This window comes from Lampetra fluviatilis, chromosome 51 (genome assembly GCF_964198595.1).
Source record: "Lampetra fluviatilis chromosome 51, kcLamFluv1.1, whole genome shotgun sequence".
NCBI lineage: Eukaryota > Metazoa > Chordata > Hyperoartia > Petromyzontiformes > Petromyzontidae > Lampetra > Lampetra fluviatilis.
This window is the reverse complement of record NC_136325.1, coordinates 10,043,976-10,068,246: the sequence shown is the minus strand read 5'-3', so window position 1 is coordinate 10,068,246 and position 24,271 is coordinate 10,043,976. Positions and strand designations below refer to the sequence as shown.

The 24,271-nt window shown below is 46.1% G+C and overlaps 1 protein-coding gene across 3 annotated transcripts in view; it reads right to left on the bottom strand.

Moving 5' to 3' along the window:
* LOC144948968 (long-chain-fatty-acid--CoA ligase 4-like) overlaps window positions 1–24,271 on the bottom strand; it is a 71,397-nt gene that overhangs the window by 35,363 nt on the left and 11,763 nt on the right. For 2 of the 3 annotated variants that reach the window (XM_078878751.1, XM_078878750.1), the window contains 3 exons: window positions 8,012–8,324; window positions 5,071–5,255; window positions 3,652–3,829 (listed from right to left, as the gene is read on the bottom strand). In XM_078878751.1, coding sequence (XP_078734877.1) covers window positions 3,652–3,829; window positions 5,071–5,255; window positions 8,012–8,180 — 532 coding nt within the window. In that variant the 5' untranslated portion in view covers window positions 8,181–8,324. Of the gene's footprint in view, window positions 1–3,651; window positions 3,830–5,070; window positions 5,256–8,011; window positions 8,325–9,834; window positions 9,857–24,271 lie in introns of those variants that run through there. The other variant, XM_078878752.1, reaches the window with a different exon arrangement.

Below are 24,271 nucleotides of genomic sequence, written 5' to 3'. Positions count from 1 at the left end.
GGCAATCGCCAGGAACCACAGACAAGCATGACAGCATCCCGAGTCTTTAAGGATCATGGGAAAGACAAAATACAGATAGGGGTGATGAAACTTTATGAGCAGATAATTACTATAATCATGAACGCAATTTCTAATGCGCACATATCTCAAGAATCAGATGCATTGTTCGAACGCGGTCTCGGGAGGCACGGAGCCAGAGTTCAGTCCCTCGAATTGCTGGCCTGAACAGTTCAAGTTCATTTATTTTCAAGTTCATTTATTAGGTATAGCCCTGTGAGCCATTCGGCTCTTGAATCGGGTGCAACCGCAACAAACAAAAAACATGAACAAGAAAACATATTAAAGTGAATATGTGCAAACAGAAAATCCAAGAAAAGACAGCAAAATATTGCAGAAAAAGCACCGTACACCAACACTGTGTGCAAAAATCCCAGTGGGATGCAAGTCAACAGAAGAGCCAGATGGGTAAGCCAGAACAGGAGAGCCTGAATAGGAGAGCCGGAACAGAAGAGCCTGAACAGGAGAGCCTGAACAGGAGAGCCTGAACAGGAGAGCCTGAACAGGAGAGTCTGAACAGGAGAGCCTGAACAGGAGAGCCAGAACAGGAAAGCCTGAACAGGAGAGCCTGTAGACAAAAGAGGGAACAGGCGAGCCGGAATTGGTGAGCAAGGAAAGGTGAGTCTTGAGCTGTTGTTTGAAGGCGGTGCTTGATTGCAACGTTTGTGCAGCGGGAAAGCATTCAAAATATATGCCTCTGATGAGTACACGGATAAACCTTTTGACAATCTACCGCAGGACGAGGGCCTCCACACGCACAGGCACTGGGATTTTTTTGACCACAACTCCACTAAGATGGTCTGTGCGGGTTGGTTGAAAGCATAGACACGGGAGCTTAGAAGTACATTACAACATTGGATTGTTCTGCACCGCTATCTGATGCCCACAAGACAAATCCCCTCAGCCGACAAAACCTGTTATACATGGTGGTCACCCACCCAGTCTCAACCCAGGCTCACCCCTGCTTAGCTTCCGAAGAATTGACAAGATCGGGAGCATTCCTAGTGATTTGGTCTGAGGCGCTCCACAAATGAACACAACTGAAACGTGGAAGAAAATATCAATAGAATTAGTGACAACGACCCCATGCCAGACTTTCCTGAAAAGTTTGCTTAGTTTCAGCGAGGCTTTCCTGGATGAATAAACGGATACTGCAGCAGAAGAAGCAGCAGCAGCTGTTGTAACTATTCTCTTCGATGTGTAAACACGTGCGCACGGGCGCTGGGTGCGTGCGTGCCAGCACTGTAAACGAGCAGTGCGTGGGAATGCATCTGTGCGTGCGTTCGCGTCCCTGCTTGTGACGCACCGCTCGCTGGCTCTCACAGCCAGCTGTGTTTGAGACCACTTCCTGCCGCCCCCCTCCCCAACTAACCCCCACCCCCTCCCCTACTCGTCCCCCACCTCTCCACTAAAACTACTTCCTACAGCCCGGCAACCCTCTCCCCTCCACCTCCCATACCAACCGGCATCCTACTTCCTTTAAGAGCAGGTCATCAGTGGGGACAGCAATCACACTAAAGCAATGACTTCCTTTCTGACAAACCTCCCCCACGTCTTTCAAAAAAGAGTCACATACAGAGTGATATTGAAGCTAAAAATAATAATAAAAAAGTCTAAAGTGGGTGGTGCTCATCCCGACTGAGTCTGTGAGGAAGCTACTTGCTGTACTACCTGATACTGGAACCACATTGTTCCTTGGTATTTGGGTTAGAGTTAACAATGTACCAGGAGTGGGCTCCCGATGTCATGGTAATGCCGAATAATCAGGTCTAGAGATGGGCATTGTGGATGGTCTACTTCGCCAACCGCAAAGTAACCAACCTCGAGATTTGAATACACGTGGATGTAGGTCTCTAACCCAAGTACTTCCGTTTACCTGTTGACCAACCGTGAGCATCTCGGTTTGAGTGATACGCGAATGAAGAGTCGTCACGCCGAGTTGTGAAATCAGAATTTGCGCTGCTGCGTGGCATGCGCCATGTTGTGTTGCAGACTCGCAAGAAGAGACGCAAGGAGACACCGCTGGCTGTCGCTGCCCACCCCTCTCTCTTCTCCACATTGCTACCTCTGCCATCGCTCATATTCACGCTCGTCTCACAACATAATTGTATATTTAACATTTGTGATTCTTGTATTACCTTTTTGTGCTTAAACATATCAGACTAGATTGATATACATTTTTCATGTTTGTCATTTTTTTCTAATTTTACGTAAATTTCAAGTATGGCCCCTCAGCGTACGAGCAGAAGCGTTGGTGATTTAAGTGCCTCATCATCATCAAAAGTTAATGCAGATTAATTTACTGTACTTTTCTTAATTAAACATGTTCTTAAACGTCACTGACGTTCCATTTATGTAGTGCGTTGTGGTTAATTTTAGTGAACATAAACAATGTTTATGAGATTCATATGTTCACTCACGACCTTGGTCCATTAACTCTATTTTCCCCATCAGGTTTTAAGTTTACCAACGGGAAGGGTTTTCAGGAACCGAACCCTCGCGTTGGCAAGGCATTACTGTATTTATGTATTTATTTATTCTGTGCAGAAATGAAAATGTGATGTCGCATTAAGTGTTCTTCCCGCCAAAAGTGCCGTCACATGCCGTCATTTTGACCGTACGTGGCATCACTTTTACTTTAATTATTAAAATCGAAGGCGGTTACTTGAAAAATAACAGTTTTTTTACCGATGGAAGTCCACGAAGAAATACAAAAGTATTTGCATGTAATAGTTTGAAATGCAAACACACTCTGCCCTGAAAGCTACCCATCGTCGGCTTCCATGCTGATAATTAAACACTTGCCAAGACAAACGCGTGCTCAAAAGCGTTACAGAATACACGTGCGTGCTTGACATTTCCTGACTTGTTCTGGGATTTATGCCCGGCCTTCAGACCGCCTGCCTCTTCCCTCTGGATTGGTGCCCAAAAATCTAAATTTGTTCAGGAGGGTACTGATTGAGCTGTTTTGAACATTCTGTTTCGATTAATCTTTACACAGCTGGGCGGTGCTGTCACTTGCATGCACGTGCATGTGAAGGTGGATATGAGTGCGTGTAAATGCGTGCGTCGTGTAGTGTAGCGGTTAGCACGCTGCACTACGAACCCGGCGACACTAGTTCGATTCCCGCTTACGGCCAACACCCGTGACGATTTTCTGAACCGGTCTTGGGCCTCCACTATGTTGACTCGGCCTCAAATGAGTACCTGGTGCAGTGTGTAAACATCGCCACTGGGAAGACAAAGGCGGCCGGGCGTGGTGTTGGCCACCCACCCCCTTGTGTGCCGTGTTGGCCTTCATAGGTGCTCACTAACATAATCTGTAAAAGGCTATGAGGGGAATCGTTGCCTTTGTATCATGTAATTGCTGCGGATACGTACGCGTACGTGGACGCACATTTGAGCGTGCATTGTTGTGCGTGCACGGATGCAGGTGGGTGGGTGTACGTAACGCGCGTACTCGTGCGCGTCACGCGAGCGCACCCGTGCGTGTTCACGTATGCGAGCGCACGTGAAGATGTGCGCGCATCCATGTGCGCGCACGAACAGCACGTGCCGTCGCTCGCGCGGCCGTGCGCGAGCGCCAATTCTCACCGGGGAAGTTGTACTTGAAGCAGGCGATGGCGCTCACCACCCACTCGGCGCGGGTCTCGCAGAAGATGGCGATGTTGGCGCGGGGTTGCTGTCCCAAGGCGGCGAGGCCGCTGCCCAGCTTCATGGCCCGCTTGTCCACGCCCTCAAACGACATCCACTCGTAGTTGCCGAAGATGGCCTGCGGGCCAAGGGCAGAGGGTGCAACCAACAGCTCCCAGACGACGGGAATATAAATCGAGCTGGATGACCCCCCCCCTCTCTCACGGTCCTGTGATGTAACAATCCACACAGCACCTGCACACCGCAACCCGGTTCCGTAGCCCCGTTTCCAGAGTGGACGTGCCATCGGGTAGTTTCTTATCATAGACAAAGGTGGCTAAGCTCCTTTGGCTTGCACCTGTGCACAGTGGTGAGATGTTAACTACCTCGCCTGATAAACAGGATGGGGGTTCGATCCCGACCCTGACGCCTGTTCTATATTCGGAATTTGCATGTCTCTAACTGTGGTTGCGTGGAATTTTTCTCCGGGTCCCGTCTGTCCAATATAGCATCTGATGAAGCTGATTGTAATTATCAGCGAAACGTCGTACTCAAATTTTTAAAATGCTGTTGATTCTCTCTTCAGCACACCAGTGGGCTAAAGAAGTGAATAATTTTGTCCTTTGAAAAACGTGACACATTTTTTACATTTATAAATAACGCGATCTGACCCAAAAACCAATATTATGAGTAAGTACATATGCCAATACTTGTTCACCGTGTTTAGTCTGGTCTCCCGCGTGGTCCGCACTTAGTACTATAGCCTAGTTTAAACCAAAAATTGCAGTGCTCATGAGCTTAAAGCATCCTGGCTCACACTGCCGCCCAGTGACGCATGCTGGTGTTGCAGGGTGAGTAAAGACCGATACCAAACGCGTAGAACAAATTGACTTTGTGGATATGTTTTTTTTTACTTTACCAGGCAAGGTCCCACTGAGTTATACAGCTCTTTTTCAGAAGAGACCTGGCCACAAATGATAGTTTAACGAAGTGGTTTATCATGTGGACATTTATAGCAGCCAAATACTCTAAATGTATGATTCGAAATGTGTAGGGAAAAACGAAAGGAAGAACACGCAAACTCCAAATATAAAGCAGGCATCAGGGCCGGGATCGACCCCACGACCTCCTCTATACTATGCGAGGTAGTTATCATCTCACCACCACGGCGCCATAACATGGGCAGCTGCCTGAATTCGAACCTCGGATCTCAGTGGCATTGTCTCAGTGCTCTGATCTCTCAGCCACCCGGTTACCACCTCTGTGAGCGCCAGCTCAACGCTCCGACCTCTGAGACCGCTCTCTACCTCTCTGCGAGCCCCGACTCGGCGCTCTGACCGGTGAGCCGCCCTGCCGAACCTCTCCTCTGCAAGCCACTACCTTCTTGAAGAGCTTTCCGTTGGGCTGCATCTCCTCCTCCTCGCTCAGCAGCACGCGCGTGCCCAGGCAGTCGTGGATGGCAAATCGGTCCACGGCCATCTCGAACACGCGGTCCAACGTGTCCACGCCCGGCGCCAGCGTGCTCTGCAGCCCGCTGGAGTCGCTGACGGTGCGGTACGGCCCCCCTGTCCTCGTGCAAGTCGACACCGAGAGCGCCGCGGCGGGAAAACGACGACGGCGGCGGACGGGACAAGCGGATGGATGGTGTAGGGAACAAAGTGAGGTGCGCGATAGAATTTCTTTTTTTGCTAAATAATTAATTTTGTTTGTTTTTCGCATCGCGTAATTTTTTCCGATTTTTACTTTCGACATCACATTGTGAGAATAGGAATACATACGGAAATCTCATGAAGTAGTGAGGAAACCCCCCATGTGATGAGGAAACAGGATTGGAGAAAATACGCACGTGAGATTAGTTTCTTATAAACAGTATGAACTCGTTATCACGAACCGTGCTTAGAACGATCCCCCGCTTATTACGAGCAGAGCTGCACACACGCTGCCAGATAGCCAATCCTCATTCGTTTTTTTATAGTGTACTGTACAGCACAGTTTACAGACTACCTATGCAGTACTGTGTACTGTGTGGTGTACTGCATAGAACACTGTACTGTAGAGTACCCTGCATGGTGAAAACTGTTCACATGTATGACACACTGTACTGTACAGTGAATACCGTACACATGTATCACGTGGATGCAACATTTGTATATTGCATCAGATTCGGAGGCGTGTACAAATACAATTGTACACTTATGTGCCGATGCATTCAAGGCTCAATTCATTCAACCTATTTACAGTGAACACCCTGACAAAGTTAACTTTCTTGCAGGTCCCCAAGTGGTGAGTTTTAATTTATTCCACTTTCAGCATCATCTCATGAGATGAAGAATTAATTTGTTCAGAAATCTCACAGAGAAATGCCAAGCCCACGTTTCCTACAAAGGCAGAGCAAGGGATTGTTCACAGGACTTTTGAAAACATCCTTCAATTGGCATTTTTTTTATTCTTTACACAAAAAAGGTTACACTTTCCAATACACTCTGCTTTGAGATTGTCACATAACAGTCAAGAGGTGGAATTTTGCCAAACACGTTTTTGAAAACGGTTGTTATGTGCCGTCATTGTTTTTGCATGTTTAGCTTGTTGTCCTTCCTCTGCAGCTCCGAATAGCACGGTTGGCTCCGTGCGGTGCGAAGGAAGTTCAACATACATTCCATACATTGATGACTAAGGCGGAGGCCGTTGAGAAGGGTGGCTGCCTGGAGTTGAACCCAGGTATCTCGGCTGTGCCTGGTCAGTGCCCTGACCGTGGGCCACCTGGCCACCGTTGTCATTCAAATCCACACCTGGCCACCTTTGTGGCCAGGTGTGGATTTGAATGACAATTACCGAGCAGACGCTGTAAAAGAGCAGCATTCACAGTGGCGGGCAAGGGAGAGAAGATTAAGCAAAGGATGTGAGACGTGGAACGTTTGGCATTTATAATAATTTGCTTCTTTCTCCCACTGGCATCTCAGTACCAGCTGTGTAACATCACTGGATGTCAGTGAATGAAAGCTAGAGAGACAAGCCCAACAAGTACTTCCCAAGTCCTTTAACTTGGCCTCTTATCCAGACGAAGTGGTAGTGTTACCTGCGCTGTCTGAAGCCAACTCTACCGTTCATGTAGAGGGGAGATTACAAGGTCAAGAGGTCATCACAGCCAATGCTATTGATGCCACCACACATCCACTTATCTTCTTTTGTTCCTTCCAATAAATCGTACAATTATTTCACAGTTGATACCAAAGCTCATCATCACTACCATTTCATGCAGCTTGAAATATTCCCGTTGGTCTCCGACCTCAGGACGCCAAAGCGATGTCTGTCTGGGTAACCGACCCTCCACTTCTTCATCCATCCTGCACTTGTCCCACCCAAAACAACCATCTCTCCACGATTACATCTACGATACTTTCCTGACACATTCTATTCCTAAACTCCCAAGTTACTGACCCTATCCTCCTTCATCCTGCACACATGCCCCATTCATGACAACCTTCTCTTCCCGATTATGTGTACATATGGGGCAATTGTTGGGGTTGGGGCAGTCAGCAGTAGACCACATGGGGTCGAATGTGCCAAGAACAGCTTCGATGCACCTGTCAAGTTTCTGTGAAGATAACAATGCCAATCAGCATCAACAGATCACATGGGTAACAGTGTAAGGACCATTAATATTATGGAGGAGTGTAGAGGATCACAGATGGATTTGGTGACACTGTGGTTGGCACACTGTGTCATGAACCCAGAGACCAGAGTTGCCTAAAAATAATCAATTTGCATCGTCGCTATGGAGAACGTAAATAACAAAATGGATAAGCAAACGATATGTCTCCAAAATATATCTGCCTCTCCATGTAAAGAATACAATTATTCTGTACACAACCATTCAGCACGACATGTAGAAACCGGTCCGTAAGTGACACGGCAAACCCACCGTAACAAAAATAAGTGCAGGCCAGAATACCATAAGTTTCAAACAACATAAAGGCAAAAGTACACCATTTCTGTGCATACGCAAACAAACACTTTTTGTGTTTAGTTTGTTGTCCTTCCCCTGAACCTCCAATTAGTACGGTTGGCTACGTAGGGTGCAAAATAAGTTCAACATACATACAAGGATAAGTGTTATCTGTTCGTCTATTGAGTTGGCTAACGTCAGTGGTAGAGAGGTCCAGGGCGAAATTCAAAATTCACTTCACCAACCCGCAACGACCAGCCACAGCGGTGGCGACGAACATTCCAATAACCCCCACGATCGATGCGGCACGGGGGGGGGGGGGGCCCTCATCCGGCCCGTCTCACACGGGCGCCCACGGCGTCACACGCCGCTTACCTCTCCCGGCGCCGCTCGTGGATTTGAGGCGTGCCACGGCCTCCAGGCGCCTCCGCCGGGCCTCGTCCGGGAAGAGGAGCCGGGGCAGCGCCGAGATGGCCGACACGGCCCACAGCAGGGCGCGCAGGGGCAGCACCAGCGGCCAGGGCAGCTCCTGTCGCAGGTCCATTTCTGGGACGAGCCGGAGGGCAGGTGGCCCGGAGGGAGCGGCGGGCTGTTTCCGGGCGAGCAGCGGCAGCCAGCCGGAGGATGGGCGACGACGACGATGGGGTCACCGGTCAAGAGTTCAACTCAGGTTGATGGCGTCTCAGTCCTGCACCGTCAAGGAAAAAGAGTTTGATTCCACTTCATATTTTTGCTAAATCGTATTAACATCCTCAATATCAGCATATTGCTATAAAGAGGAAGAAAAATCATATGTACGCACGGATTATGTGCGCACGTGTTGTCTAATGAAGTGTTTAAAACGTAGCGTGAAAGACATCAGGCAGCTGTCAGAGAAAATCGCCGTTGCACATTTGCAAACATGGTCCTCTTTGGTTTGGATCTCAAAGTTTTGGTAGTTTTGTTTCGATCTGATTATCTTTACAAGAGTTAGTGTGGCCTCCCCCACCCCAATCCACAATATGGATGGATGGATGGATAGACGGAGCTGATGCATACACGCTTTCAACCTCAGTTGCAAAGCGTTAAAAAGTCAAAAGCGGCAGACTGACATCTGGACAAAACACATCTTGGCGATTTGCCACATCACCTTGGCAATGTGTTCCATCGGTTGGTAATGAAGACATGGCTCGTTTTGCCAAAAAAATTATGAAAAGGAACATTCATCAGTATGTGAACCGGGCCTAAAGTGTCTCAAACAAGCATAGGTTAGTGCTCGTCACTTATGACTCTGAGACAGTGGTGGAAATTCCACAATCCTATGGTGGGGGGACAGTTTGTCCAAAGGGAAACTACTACTGACTTCCCACAAAGTGATACGTACATTCCATCAATCACTCACAGAATAAAAATTTTTCCTGGAGAAATCCGATGAGCTATGAAGCTCTTTTTCACAGATGTTCAGGACATTTATATTGAGCCAAGTGCTCGACTAACCACAGTGCCACCAAACCAGATTCAGATTATCATCATAATCCTCATCGTTACACGACTGCCAATGCATATAAACATTTGTGTCCGCCATTCTGCATCTAACCAGACAACCAGAGTCGAATACGTTTGAGCAATACACCAAAACATAAATATCCATCTTTCCTGTGACAATTTAGTTGCAGATGCTTTATTGAAGATGGGATTTGTGCTACGGCAGATATGTGGTAATGTGACAAGACCATTAGCATCCACTTTCCAGCAGACTGCACTCAAGATATGTATAGCAGAATCAACTCCACACCTGCAATTGTTGAATTTGTAATTGTGAAAAGTCCCTTTTGAATATATACAGTAGATTTAAAGTCCAAAATAAATAAGCAGACGATGTCTCCCTTTACATACCTGTTCCTCCAACTACAAAATATTGGAATTTTGCCTCACTTGATACAGTAAATTTAGCTGTGACGGTCCCACCTGATGACGGAGACTTGTGTTGCATCCGAAACGTCGTGATTTATAATTTTATTTCTATTATTTTTATTATTTATTTTTACCTACATGACTTTACCGAAAAAACCTAAGAGTACGAATCCTTGCAGTCACGAAAGCTTCAACTCTAGAATTACAAAATATAAGTAAAACAAGATGCTCTCTGGGAGTCAAAAATTTCAGCAGCATTAGTTGAGCACAAGCAACAGTCTGCACCGCTTTTGACAGTGTCTCACCAGCAGTCCGGCTTGTTTGAACCAACGCTGAGCTGCAAGGATACGGGTCCTCGTTCGATGCAAAATTATTTCTGTAATACATAACATTATCGTTAGCTTTGTCACAGAGAACATAAGTAAGCAAATAAATAGGCAGACAATATATATTCATATAGTGCCCAAGCGTTCGCTCGGGACACACGTCCGAGGGTGGAGCGTGAACGGGGGGGGGGGGGACGAGGCGTGACGTCAGCACCACACGGGCACCCGGCGTAACGCTGTGGGATGGCGGGTGATGGCATCATCACGCAGATGTGCACGACGATGCCGCCACCACCACGCACGCGCTGCACTCGCGGCGGGAGCCAGGCAGCAAATCAGCCGGCAAAACTTTTTTTCTCATATAGTATGATATATTCTCCACGCAAAAGGTAAAGATTGTTATTTTATAGTACTGTATGGGGGTGGTAGTTCGTAATGTTTTGAATTTTTTATTGCATTCAATCAATTATCAGTGTGTTCCACCCACTCAATGCAAGTGTCTGCGTGCCTCCCACACACTAACTCAGCATGGAATTCCCGACATTACAGCAATTCACAGCCTTTTATCAATGCACCTTTGGATGAAGGCCTCCCCATGCTGTGTCAGTCATGGGGGTTGTTTGACCATACCAGGCTGGATTGTATGAGCTCACAAATCCTTTAAAAAGTCCCATCGGTGAGCTTCTCTGGCAGGCAAGGCTGCGTTGGCTGGGTCATGTAGCCCGCATGCCCAGCCACCGCATGCGCAAACAGCTTTTGTTCGGCTGGATAGAGGGGGCTAAACGGGAGCAGCATGGGCGACAGAAGAGATGGACTGATGCGGTACAAGAGGATGTGGAGCCGAGTGGACTTGCTGATGACTGGTACCAGCGGTGTCAAGATCGGCCTCAATGGAGGAGGCTCGTTAAAGACGCTACTGGGCGGTTGGAGGCAGTCGCCCTCCAGCAACAATGCAGGGAAGAGGAGCGATGCTCACAACAACGAGAGGCGCTACGGGCAGCTAAAACACAGCAAGTTGGCACAGTAGAGGGCAAAGATGGTGCATCGGCCAGCTATCTCAGTCAGCGCATGGCATCTGGGTCTGTTCCGTGACCTGCATTCGGGCATTCGACACATCACGTGGCCTTAAAGTGCACATTTCCTGGCACAAGCGCCGTAGCGAAGTCACCGCCTCTTAGTGGCGAATGGCGGTTGTTGTTGATCATACGTCACCAAGCTGGCGAGTGTGGGTTGGTGAACAGAGGGGCCCGAACTACTGGTTAAGATATCAGTTACAGGAAGGGTTTTTTTTTGTTCCTGGGGAAAAAAATCCACAAAATCCAAATACTTATGCACTTTTCCTGCATGAGGTAACTGTAAACTGACTTTCCACTCAGACATAAGTGAGGCCCTGAGTATCTGTGGGGGTAAGGTGGCGAGATGTTAATTACCTGGCCTGGTAAACAGGAGGTCGTGGGTTTGATTCTAACCCTGACGCCTGCTGTATATTTGGAGTTTGCGTGTCTCTCTCCCTGTGGTTGTGTGGATTTTTCTCCAGGTCCTCTGGTTTTTCCTTCCACATTTAGAATCAACATGCATTTAGAGTATTTGGGTGTTATGAATTTCCACAAAAGACAAGACACTTCTTTGAAGTGGCCAGGTCGCTTCTGAAAAAGAGCTATATAGCAGTGGGCGTTACCTGGTAAAATAAAAAAAATAGTTTAGTTTATCCGAACCCTAATTATATTATCTGGAAGTTTGTAGCAGTAGCGCCACATTCCCATGGAGGGCGCTGTGGTGCACCCGCTGACGAGGTGGGAACGCGTTTACCCGGCAGGCTATGCACCCTGTATGTCTGTGTAGGTTGTTAACAGCTCAGATGACTCGAGATCTGAGCTGCGGTGAACAACCTCATGACGCTGGATGTCATCTCCGGCGAAACGTCGCACTCATAGAAATGTTGCGAGATTATTCTCCATCACAGCGATGGTGCTGCTGAAGCGGTCATAAATTCGTCACGATTCATTCCCGTGGCACTTTTATTGATTGGCAGTGTAGAGTGGAGGAAGGTTTACAAAACAATTTATTTACACAACCTAACCCAAAATAAGCATTATAAATCGCAGAGGTATGCATAACTATACCAGTGAACGGCAGCATCGATGACAAAAAAACATGACTTTTTACCCACATCATTGAGGCCTGTATTTTATTAACTTTGGAAAGTTTCCTCATTTGGGATTTAGGCAATTAGAGCGCTGGCATGTGGTCACTGGCTCTTGCGACTCAAGGTTAATACAATATTTATAATAACCATGTAACAAGCATCATCCAGGCTCAAATACCTGCTTCCAAATTGGGTGATTGTCCTACACAATATAATCTACAGCAGCATAACTCTACACTGTTTACGAATCTATCACAGGTGCAACAGGAGTGTGAATGTAGGGATTTCATAGTAATCTGAAAAAATAGGCAATGTTGATGGCTCTCTATAATTGACAGTGTTGTGAAATAGATGTTACGAATCATGGACTCATCGATTGATGTTGATTCTTAAGCTCATGATCCACGCATCAAATCGTTACATGCGCAATGTTCTTAGGAGTAAATGTTTTACATAATGGGCAAAATATATCCCCTGTAGCCACCGGTAGCTACTACATTCAGTAAATTTTTCAACTAAACTATTTTTTTTATTTTACCAAGTAAGGCCCACTGAGGTACGTAGCTCTTTTTCAGAAGTGACCTGGCAATCACAAATGGTAGGTCAACGAAGTGGCTTATCACGTGGAAGTTTATTGCAGACAAATACTCTAAACACACATTGATTCTAAATGTAGAGAGAAAACGCGGAGGGAAGAACGCATTCTTCAATTGTAGTGCACTGATGGTCTCAGCCAACGACTGAACACAAACATCCATCAAGTTAATTTGGTTCTGCACTTATTTTTGATAAATTACAGCTCTGCTAAGTAAAACGATATCGGTTTGACTGTTATGGGATGAGCATTGCTTTTACGTGCAGAGCAAGTGAAGACTTTCAGCCGACTACTGTGCAAGGGATGTCGCTTGAAAAGTGGATTTCCAAAGTAGCTCTGGAACATTTCTTTCTGTGGGCCCATTATCTAACATGAACCGCTGCTCAGCCAGAAGTCCTAATGGATACTTTATGTCATGACTTGATGTTGATTATACAATCCGGGGGTTGGGAATTAATTAAATTAATAATGACCCTAAATAGCAACAATTCATTGATAATTCATCGACTCAGAAGTTTTTGGTTTCCTCCGGTATGAATGAACACTCATTAATTGGCCGAAAACATCTTAACAAATAGAGGACTGTAGAGCTTGGGAGCGCGGACACACCGCCCCGGTTGCCTTCCAGTTTGTCTGCGGTTCCTCAGCAATTGTGAGACCCAATTTGCATGACCGACAGAAGTATATATATATATAATAAACGTTATTGTTGTATTGTATTATAGAGGGAATCTATGAATCTGAAGTGGTACCACTCACATGCACATTTATTAATGGGAAATGACACACCGTTGCAAGCTAGATTCGATGCCAATACTGAGAGCATGATAAAAATGTTTCTATTAATTAACTGTTTCTTTACCATCGCTTGTATTAAATGTTCTCATTCACTATCGCACTTTCATTTGGACATCAATCCACATTAATTTGCAACGTTTGTGCGCACATCTGTTTTATACTTTAATAAAACGGACATCCCTAATCCACTGCTGGATGAGGTTCTGTCGGTTCTGGGGAATGTTTGACCATGTGCTACCACAGAGAAGGGGGGAAAGAGGACAGGACCAGTTCAGAGATCAATCAAACCATCCTCCTTCTTGGGATGGCTGATGTGGACGTAGAGACGTAACTAGAATTCCACATTGACGTGGTTGAGCCAGATAATTGCATCAGGAGTAGTGGAGTGAATCGCTCCTGTGATACCTCCTTCGAACTTATCTTGCGTTCACAGTATGTACGCATGTTGAACTTCTTTTGTAAAGTACGTAGCCAACCATGCTAATCGGATGTGCGGGGGAAGGAAAACAAACAAAATACAAAAAGCAGTTTTAAACAAATGGGTATTCAATCCAGATTATTTAAAAGTGCACAGCTCCAGTGGCTTCCAAATATCGGAAGGAAGAGCATTCCAGACCGCCGCAAAAGTGCATATGAAAGCGCGCGATGCGGTGACCATTAGCGGAGTACACAAACGACTGCGCCACTGTTCCTCCACCCCCACCCCCCAAATCTGGTTTATACACAAAACTGTATAAACGAACACGCAGCGTGACGCCACAGCGACACACTGCAGATTGTCCCGAGCCATGTGGTTCAAACTCTGTGCATTTCTCGTCCTAGCGGGGGCATGGGGCTTGGCTTATCTGCTGGTCATCTGTCCAACCAAAACACACGACGGCGATGCTGTGGGATAGAAAGTGATCCATGTTTAGTTTGCGATGAAGCAACCCCACATTTTCCATAGTCCAAATTCACTAGTGCCGCTTGTTGTTTCCAGATGAAAGATTCTAACACAGCACTCCAAGGCAATCATCGGCATTTGGATGATGCTGATGATAATGATAAATAATATTTAAGGGAATGATGATCATGAATTTTGCTTTGACTTGAATTAACTTGAACCTAACTTTGGAGCCTTCTTTAGTGAGGTATTCTAACATTGCCTGCTCTCTCCTCCCATTAGATATAAAAATTACTTTGTCAGCAAATGTGAGATGATTAATATTTCCTGTTTATATAGTATCTAGAGTACAATATTTAGCAAACCTCTTGTGAAAATCGCTCGAATAACTTCGTTGAAAGTGTCTCCATGTCTGATTACCCTTCGATTAATTGTATCGTGCACTTTGCAGAAGGGTCATTGCCGGAAACGTCGCCTATGTTTTTCCTTATAAGGAGTGTTATTGACTCTGGTCTTGAGTTTTTAATATGCATTGTGGTCCTGTCTTCATGTAATCAAGTAGAAACATCACAATCAATTAACAAGTTTGCCAAACAATAGGATATATGTATGTAATAGGCACAAAAGCAGCAGAGTATGTAATGTGTTAGTTTTATATTGTGTCAACGTTCATGCAAATTGCATCTCACAATCGCCGTGGAACCAAAGATGAGCTGAAAGGCAGCAATCAGGCGGGGTGAGCCGGCGCTACCAACAATTGCCTAAGCTCTGCAATCCTCTACATATATATTAAGGTGTTTTCAGCCAACTAACGAGTGTTTATACATGTGGGAGGAAACTGGAGCACCCCGAGAAAATCCACGTGTGCAAGGGGGCAACACTCTATCCGAGAGCAGAAGGGACAGACGATATCAGTCCGCACTTTGCTGTACTGCCTTTCCCCAGCAAGCCAGGGTATGGCACCTGCTTGATGCCCATGGGAAAGAAGCTTCGCAAGATGTGTGCGATGGATACCTAGGACAGAGGATGATGATGATGGTCGTGGTAGTATTGATAACTATTATGATGATGATTATGACAATAAAGATAACGGTGAAGATGAAGGTGCTCATGAGAATGAAGAATGATGAGGACACGTGATAATGACTATTCTTCTTCGTGTCTCCTGTACAACCTATTAAGTATTTTCCCAATATTCTGAACAAGCCACCGCTTCTGGTGTTTTGCCAAATCTTGAAGAGTGCATTGTGGTGCTGCAGGGCATCTCAGGAGATGATCAATGGTTTGCTTCTCCTGACAAGCACATTGTTCGGTTGTGCAGAAGCCCCATGATTTCATGAGAGATGCATTTGCAGAAACCCACTCTCAGTCTGTTTAGGCTCCGCCATGTGTGCCATTTGGAATTGGAGCCAGATGAGAGCTCCTCACTGGAAATGACGATTCCTCGCCGGCTCCATTCAGTAGCTTCGCCACTTAATTCTTCCCATTACTTTTCCCAAAGGGAAGTTCTAGCAGATTCTGGTGATGTGGTCAGTGGTACGGTGGACCACAAGAAGCTGTTTCTCAATGACAGACGACGGTGTGCTGGCTGATGGCCATGTAGCGGATGACGGACGTCCCACTCTAGGATTTGCCAGTCGTGGTCACCTGCTACTCTCCTCCGAATGTTAGGGGGCACTATGCCAGATAGTGCATATAGGCAAGGAACAGGGGTAGCTTTCAGGCACCCCGATATGATTCTGATTATAATGATAAATATTACGAGGATAGATATCATAAAGATGATGATACAAATACCGGTTAAGATCACGATGAAGGCTAACGATGAAAACGAAGATGGCAGTGCTAACTTTGTTGTTAGTTTCAGCATGGGAAAGACACCGAGTCTCTAGACTTGTAAGTTTACAGGCACAGAACAAATAAACAACAGGGACATGCGGACTGCGGGAGTGTTCTCCAGAGGAGGCAGTCTTCTTGTTATTCTGCTTCTCATGGCGATCCGCCCCACATCGATCTCCCTCTCAATGCAGCGACGTGGAGGAGCGGTGGCGCTGCAGTAGTCCTCCGGCAAATGCCTACGAGCCAGCGCGGGGTTGGTGGCTCACGCAGATATTTGTTTAACTTACAAACCCACTCGGTCCCAACGAATGGTGGAACAGCGAGAAGATTCATAAAATAATTTGTGCAAACATTTGAGTGTTTGCACCTCATATAAATGCGTGCTGCAGTTTTCTCATAAATCGAAAGTAAAAGTGTAAAATTACAGTCTCAGTCTCTTACTACTGTCCCTCTGACTTCTCCATTTGTGCGCTATGAAGAAGGGCCATTGTGCAAAACGTCACCTATTGTATAGTTTCCCCTTGAAGGCCACCATGTTATTGATAATAAACGTTTTTTGGTTACTATGTTATTGACGAACGTGTTAAGTTTATTGTTGTTTGAGCGCCACTGCCAACGACGCAGCAGTAGTGTCACCGAAGAACTTGCTTCCACATTAAAAAAGAAAATCGCCAAACGTGCTAGTGTGGGACTCTCCTTAAAAAGCATATTGAAATTAAGAGAGGCTTTCCTAGTTTTTAATATGGCGTTATATTGTGTTCATTAATTCCTTTTAAACGGAAACCAGTTGCAGGTACAGCCCAAAAATGACACCCATCACTGGGGCTGCAACCCAGGAATGTTGATGTTCTGGCTCAGTATGCTGACAAAGCATCGGGCTCTCTGAAATAGCCAGTGCTCGGGACTTGAACTCAGGAGCTTCTGGGTCAGTGCGCCAGCATTGGGACATCAAGCCAAGGGAACAATCCAGCCATAAAACATCGGTTCTTACAGGAACATTCATACAAAAAATACACGTCACCTCCACCACGTTTTTGCAACCACAGACGAACACAGCTCAACATGCGCATAAAAGGGGTTATTACCTAACAGCCAAACTGAGGCATATTTCTTATATGTCACCTCTGCCTGCGGCTCCCTGCAAAATTCTGGCAAGGGCATGCAATCATAAATGACTCGTAGCAATGCACATGCGATGATTACAGTTCACTGTGGGTCATCTTCTCACATGCTGACACTTCAGTACTGGCTCAAAAGTGCAAGGCCGAGGGTTGCGCAACCCATCATAATTAAACCCATCATTACCACATACACAGCCATCGATACCACGACCATAATCATTAGCGCGGTGACGTGGCCTGGCGGTAGCTCGTTCACCACTTGTTGCAGTTTCGCGGTTCGAATCTAGCGGCCGCCCCGATTAACACAGCAATATGCAATAACCACAATAATAATACTACTACGCGCGCCGTTTGCTGCACAGTGGACGTTAAAGATTCCCGGACGTCATTCGCAAGGGTAGGCCATTGTGTCAGGGTCCAAATTTGTCAAATTCGAAGATTACACCACAAATTACTCAATCGGGATTACTCTGCTCCATACTGGCAGACTAAGTCCCCAGGTCACTCTTGCAAATGAGACTCAACCTGGTCTCTTGAGTCTAACCTGGTTCAATAATACAAACTTGAAATGTGACCTACCAATTCCACAATGATCGATCAATCAAAAACAGACCACTACCATTATTATCATTACCAACATTACGGCCATCATGAATTCAACGTCAGTATCACATACACGATATCACAATCGTCATCTACTGCTCAATCATTGCCATCTCCACCAGCGGCAATACCGCACATGCAGTTCCATTATCATTCCCATCAACAGTGTCAACATCAGCATCTCCACCACCATCAACACAACATACACTCCACTGCTATCATTACAATCACCATCAACATTCTCGTTGAATCTTAATGGATCCTAACTTTACTATGGGAGTATCAATTTTGCTTTAGACAGATTGTAGTCACTCATTTACATAAATTAGATGCCTAAATATGTTGCTAATGCTCAAAACAGTACATCCACTTCATGTCTTTGCTACAAATTCGAAGTTACTGGGGCTCCATTAAGGAGCTGGATGAAGCAATTAAACCCGAGTAACTGATCAAAGCTGGTTCCCAAAGTTGGAGACGCCAACCAGAGCTAAGAGGAATGTTTGCAAACAAGCAAAACACATGTTGGCTTGGCAGCTACCCATGTGAGTGTGTGTGTGTGATTTGAAAAGTGGGGAGAGGCAGTGTAGTGGTTAGAGCACTGCGCTATGAACCCGGCAATCTGAGTTCCATTCCCGCTCATAGCCACCACCAGTGACGATTATCTGAACCGGTCCTTAGCCTCCCATAGCTCGATTCAGCCTCAAATGAGTACCTGGTGCAGTGTGTCAACATCGCCACTGGGGAGAAAAAGGTGGCTGGCCGTGGTGCTGGCCACCCACCCCTCATGTCCCGTGCCGGTCTTCATATGTGCTCACCAACCGAACTTGTCCCGACAATCTGTTAAGGCTATACATGAAATATTTGTCTTGCATTCAAATAGGATGAGCAGCGCTCGCCATCATCCAGAGCATACATACTGTATCTGGATTTGATTGTGTATTATCATATTATTGGTGTTACCCTTCTCTTACTCACTGAAGCCTCGCGACTGTTTCCAGGAGGTTCCAGTGCCGAGTTTTCACAAAATAGTGGGGTTGCGATGACAGAATAGTGGGGGGTTATATTTGAATCCCAATTGAGTAAATGAGTTCCAGACAGTGATCCTTCTTCAGAGTGAAGAGATTCAATGCAAACGATCATTGAGAGGGCTACATGTTGTGGCACGGAGGTAAAACTTAAACATGGTATAGGAACAAATCCTTCATGGCTACATGCTTTAAGCAACGCAACATGCTAAGGACATATGAACCCGATATACTGATGAAAGCCCTTCAGCGACATCACAAAATAAAAAAAAGCATGGGCATTTAACTGTAAAAATAGACTCAATACCTGTTCCTTGAAACTTGAGTCACTTGTCCTTAAAGAACAGTGGCTTTGTTCGTCATGGCCACTGAAAGTTAGATAAACTATTTATATTTTACCAGGTAAGGCCCAATTAACTATATCGCTCTTTTTCAGAAGCGACCTGGCTTAAAATTCGCAGTGGCTTATAATATGGAAATTCATATCAGTCAAATACTCTAAACGCATGTTTCTAAATGTGGAAGGAAAAAACGGAGAACCTGGAAAAAAATCCATGCGACCACGGGCAGCGAGAGACACGCAAACTCCAAATATACAGGCCTCAGGGTCAGGATCGAACCCACGACCTCCTGCATACCAGGCGAGGTAGTTAACATCTCACCACCGGTGAGCGTGCTGGAGATGCACTATCGACAATGTTCACTCTCTCGTTTACCAGAGAGAAGTTATGAAAAAGTCGGCCACAAACGAGCAGTAAGCAGCTTAGTGGACGTCCCCCCCCCCCCTCCATAACTGAACAAGGTACAGAGCGTTTAATAGGCTTCGCTTAATCGTACGTAAACGCTGTGAAACAAAATTAAACCGATAAGCGGCCGCAAGCTGTGGCTTTGCACAATAAATGAAAGGTGCTGTGTGGCTGCCACTCGTGCGCGGAATTCCTCGCTCGATCTTAAACTGAGACCGACCGCAAAGAAAACCCCTCGGGTTCAAAGTCGGTTGAAGCGAGAGCTTGCGAAACTCTCAAACCTTTCTCCAAAATGGGACGGACAGAGAGACGGATGGCTGTCCGAGCGGAGACATGCTTGAGCCCAGCGGACAGATGAATCGTCAAAAGGCATCGAATTGAACTGGCAGTAGCATCGCAATGTTCAGTCGAGTGTTCAAAGCACAGCACCATCTGGCCGGATACGATCAAGATTTTGCAATCGAGGATGAGCAACCGACTATTATGTAGCAATTATATCTACCGATTATTATTCTATTATTGCAATAACTAACTGAAAAGTCCTTAAAAGGAAATGTATGCATTCTTTACAAAATATATATATATTACTGTGTTCACTGGGTAGAGTAAGAATGTTGTGAATGTCTAAAAAATTATTAAAATGTTAAGTTGCAAATTTGTTGCGCGCATGTTAGGGTGCCACTCAATATGCTTCTGGAAATGTCCAATCTCAGTTTCCTGGGGTCACAACCTCTCAGTGCGTTCCGTTTGGTGTAAAAGTCAACAGCTGAGAATGTCTTTCTAATCTTCTAACATTTACTGGTTGCTTGGGATCCCCCCAATTATCCTCCTCATCTATGCCTCTACTATGCCTCTATATTGAGTGGCACCCTACCAGTCACCCACCACTCATCTACTCACTCAGGATCCCCTATTCCTCTTCTGTTTATGCCGATACGATGTGCTTTCTGCATTGACCGTAACTCATTTTTCAACTCCATCGAGTGACCAGTAAATAATGAAAATTATATTTAAACTCGCAGTGCTTCAGTTTAGCTCAAAGACCCCCCCCCCCCCATTATTAGCCTTAACAGATTGTTGGGGCACATACCCAATCATTTACCTACCCCTTCACCTACTCAACCACCAACTCACGCACTCACCTATTCACTCAGGACCCCTACCCATTGGTCTCTGCATGTATGCCTAAACTATGACTGACTATATGTGCGTGTGTATGGACTCCAATGCGTTTTCAACTCAGGTTGAGCAACCAGTAAGTAGTGAGGGATTGTCTTTAAACTTGTGGCGCTTCAGTTTAACAGGCAAATGAATAAAACCGGGAGTTGTGACCTTGAACAAACGAAAATAACTTTAGTTTTTGAGTGGCAGCCAAGTGCATTAGCTTCCGTAGAGTCTGCGCACGCTTTACAGGCAAAGGCGGCACAATGTACAGCAGGTGCAGACGGGCGCTGAGATAGGAAGATCATTTAACTATCTAATATAATAAGGGATAAATTATAGTTGAGTGAATGTCAGGGAGGTGGAGCAGTAAACTCGGTGACCCGAGATCGATTTTGGGCCACGTCCAGCACCAGTGCCACGTCCAGCCCCAGTGATCATCCCAACAGCCCCTGGGGGTCCCTCGACGCTCCCCCAGGCTGCACTGACCGGTGTGGTGAAGTATGGCCAAACAACCCCATGACGAGCAAAAAGTGGGTTCAAAAAGGGCTGAAATGTATTTTTTATACAGAATGGCAGCATCATTTGATTATTCAATGACAATCAATAAACATACATTAATGAAATCAAATTTGAATAATCACCAGAAAACGTACAATGTAAATCCACTGCTGGAAGCGGGCCTCCCCACATTGCACAGGTTGCAGGGCGTTATTTGGCCGTACTTCGGCTGGTCAGACGAACTCTCCCGTCTCTTCGTGCAGTTCAGTGGCCGATCCAGGCCCAATGACCTTCCGCCCTCTTCTCTCCATTGGTCGCGGTGCAGCACGGCAGCAGTACGGCAGCAGTACGGCAGCAGACAGCCGTCAGCCGCCACCCCCGGCCCTCACAGTTGCGCAACAATCGCTACAACGCACCCCCACTCCGAATCCCTCCCCTCTCCCCATCCACAGCAGCGTCAAGGCCCAGACATAGCCTCTTCCTCCTCCCTCTCATCCCTCTCTGATGCAGCCTCTTCCTCCTCCCGATCCTCATCTCTCCTGACCCTTTGCTCCTGTTTCTTTTCCATACTTGTCCTCTCATTCCCCATTCTCTCTCTCTCTCTTCCCCTTCCCGTTCCATTGTCTTTTCCGATAAATGATATCCTACTCTTGCAAATGATGTCAGGGGGTCGATACCATTCAAGCAGATGGCCCATTGTATTATTATGGTTATTACACACTGCAGTATTAATCAGCGTTGCCCCGAGATTTGAACCATGCACCTCTGCAACAATCGGCAAGTTCACTCCCTGCTACTATTTTTATTTTACCAGGTGAGGCCCACTGAGCTATATAGCTGACAGCTCAACGAAACACTCTAAATGCATGATGTTGATGCTAAATGTGGAGGGAAAAACCGCAGGACCCGGAAAAAACTTAATGCGATCACGGGGAGAACATGCAAACTTAAAATATACAGCAGGTGTCAGGGTCCGGATCTAACCCACGACCTCCTGCATACCAGGCGAGGTAGTTACCATCTCGCCACCATAGCGCCAACAACTACCGCGAGGCCATGTCACATCACCCATAGAGTTCGTTCTGTTATATATATATATTATTTAATAATTGGAAATTTTATTTGAAGTGAGCAAAGATAATCAGGATATAACGATCTTTTGAAAAACAGACAATATGATTATCGTAGATCCTACATCATATGAAACATCATAGCGTCACCACCTCGCGGTAGTTATTTCTCTTACTCGTGAATGGAAACCCACTGTGAGCAAAGGTCACCCCTTCTCCCATGTAAAAGAGATCATCAATGTCAGTCGGCTCTCACCTGGGTAAATGAAGGGCACAGGTACAAGACGAGATGAAGGCCCATCGACCCCCAAAGCAACGCACCAAGCACAACACACACATGTACCATTCACAAGTGGTTTTGCAGCAGCATTAATAATATAATAATATAAAAACATACACTAAGCAAAGACTTACTTAACAGCTGAAGTCACACCGTGCCACTCTTTCAGAGCTGGGCATTGTGGGGCATCACGTGACCGCACTTCAGATTATACCGATTAGCGCTTGGGGCAATGTCCGCTGCCAGATATTGCAATCATTTTTTTCACGGCATAACCCCCGTTATTAAGCATGCAGATTAGCAGTGTGCCCGAGAGTGCACGTGAGTGCTATTTACTCTGCTCAGTTTCATCACGAATCAAGACTCCAATCGTTCTAGTATCAGAGACAGGTCATGAAGGTCAAGCATCCTATCTGACTGGGGGCGTGCCGGCGTGCACCGAGCCATGTGGTGGTCAGGTGACGGCAGTACAGTAAGCGGATTTTGACTTGTCTGTGCCCAACTGCTTGTTATCTCCCTCGTATACAATGAGTTTCTTTGAACACTTTAATTTCCTCACACACATACAAACAAAAATACTGCTGAAGGAGAAAATGGCCAAACATTCCAATCTGGGACCCTTCTGAGAATGAGTGAGGATTCAAGGAAAACACAGCATTGTGAGTTTCATGGGGAATTTCCGTGAAAGATGACACTGCAGTGCCCCTCCAATAGGAATCGCTTCAACAGGCTTCTAGCTCGTGATTCAGTCAATCTCTGAAAGGGGTATTTCACTGCATGTCAATCATACAGAAAACAGCAAAATGCCCCTTAACCACCATAAATTGGCAGTGCGATGTCACAGATATGAGACATTCTGGATAACAAGAGCTCCTTCCGAATCGTAACACAATTTATCTGCGAGCTTCGCTGTGTCGTTATCTCCACTGCTGCAGACTGTTATTGTGAATCCCAATACCACCGATCGCAACATTTCCATGCCAAGGTTAAACCAGGGCCATAGCAATGCCCAGGCTTGAACCAACTGTGCCTGAACGGCCTCAGTGTCACGTCTCCATGAACCCGGTGGTCTCTCACCCCCCTCATCCGTGTGGGCTCATCACCCCCTTACTCACTATCTATCCACTGTGGTTGCCACAGGGGCAAGATGTCAACTTCCTCGCCTGGTATACACGAGGGAGGTTCGATCCAGACCCTAACGCCTGCTGTAAATTTGGAGTGTGCATGTTCTCCCCGTGGTCGTGTGCATTTTTATCCAGATCCTCCTGTTTTTCTTCCACATTTAAAAACATCACGCGTTTAGAGTATTTGGCTGCTATACATTTTCACATGATGATACGCCACTTCACCGAGCGATCATTTGTGGCCAAGTTGCTCCTGAAAAAGAGTTACATAGCGCAGTGGGCCTTACCTAATAAAATTAAAAATAATTTAGTTTATCTCTCTCTATGCTCCCCCACACTGGCCAGGAAGCAATGGCTTATGGAGCTGGATGCTGTGGCCTGCGATTGGATGCTTTAGAGGCAGGTGTTGATGGATGATGTGGATTAGGAGAAAATCCCAAACATGCTGAGTTGTGGTGTCGCAGAAAACGGCAGTGAAACAAGTAGGTTCATCATCCCCATCTATACAGACCCTTGAGTGTTAG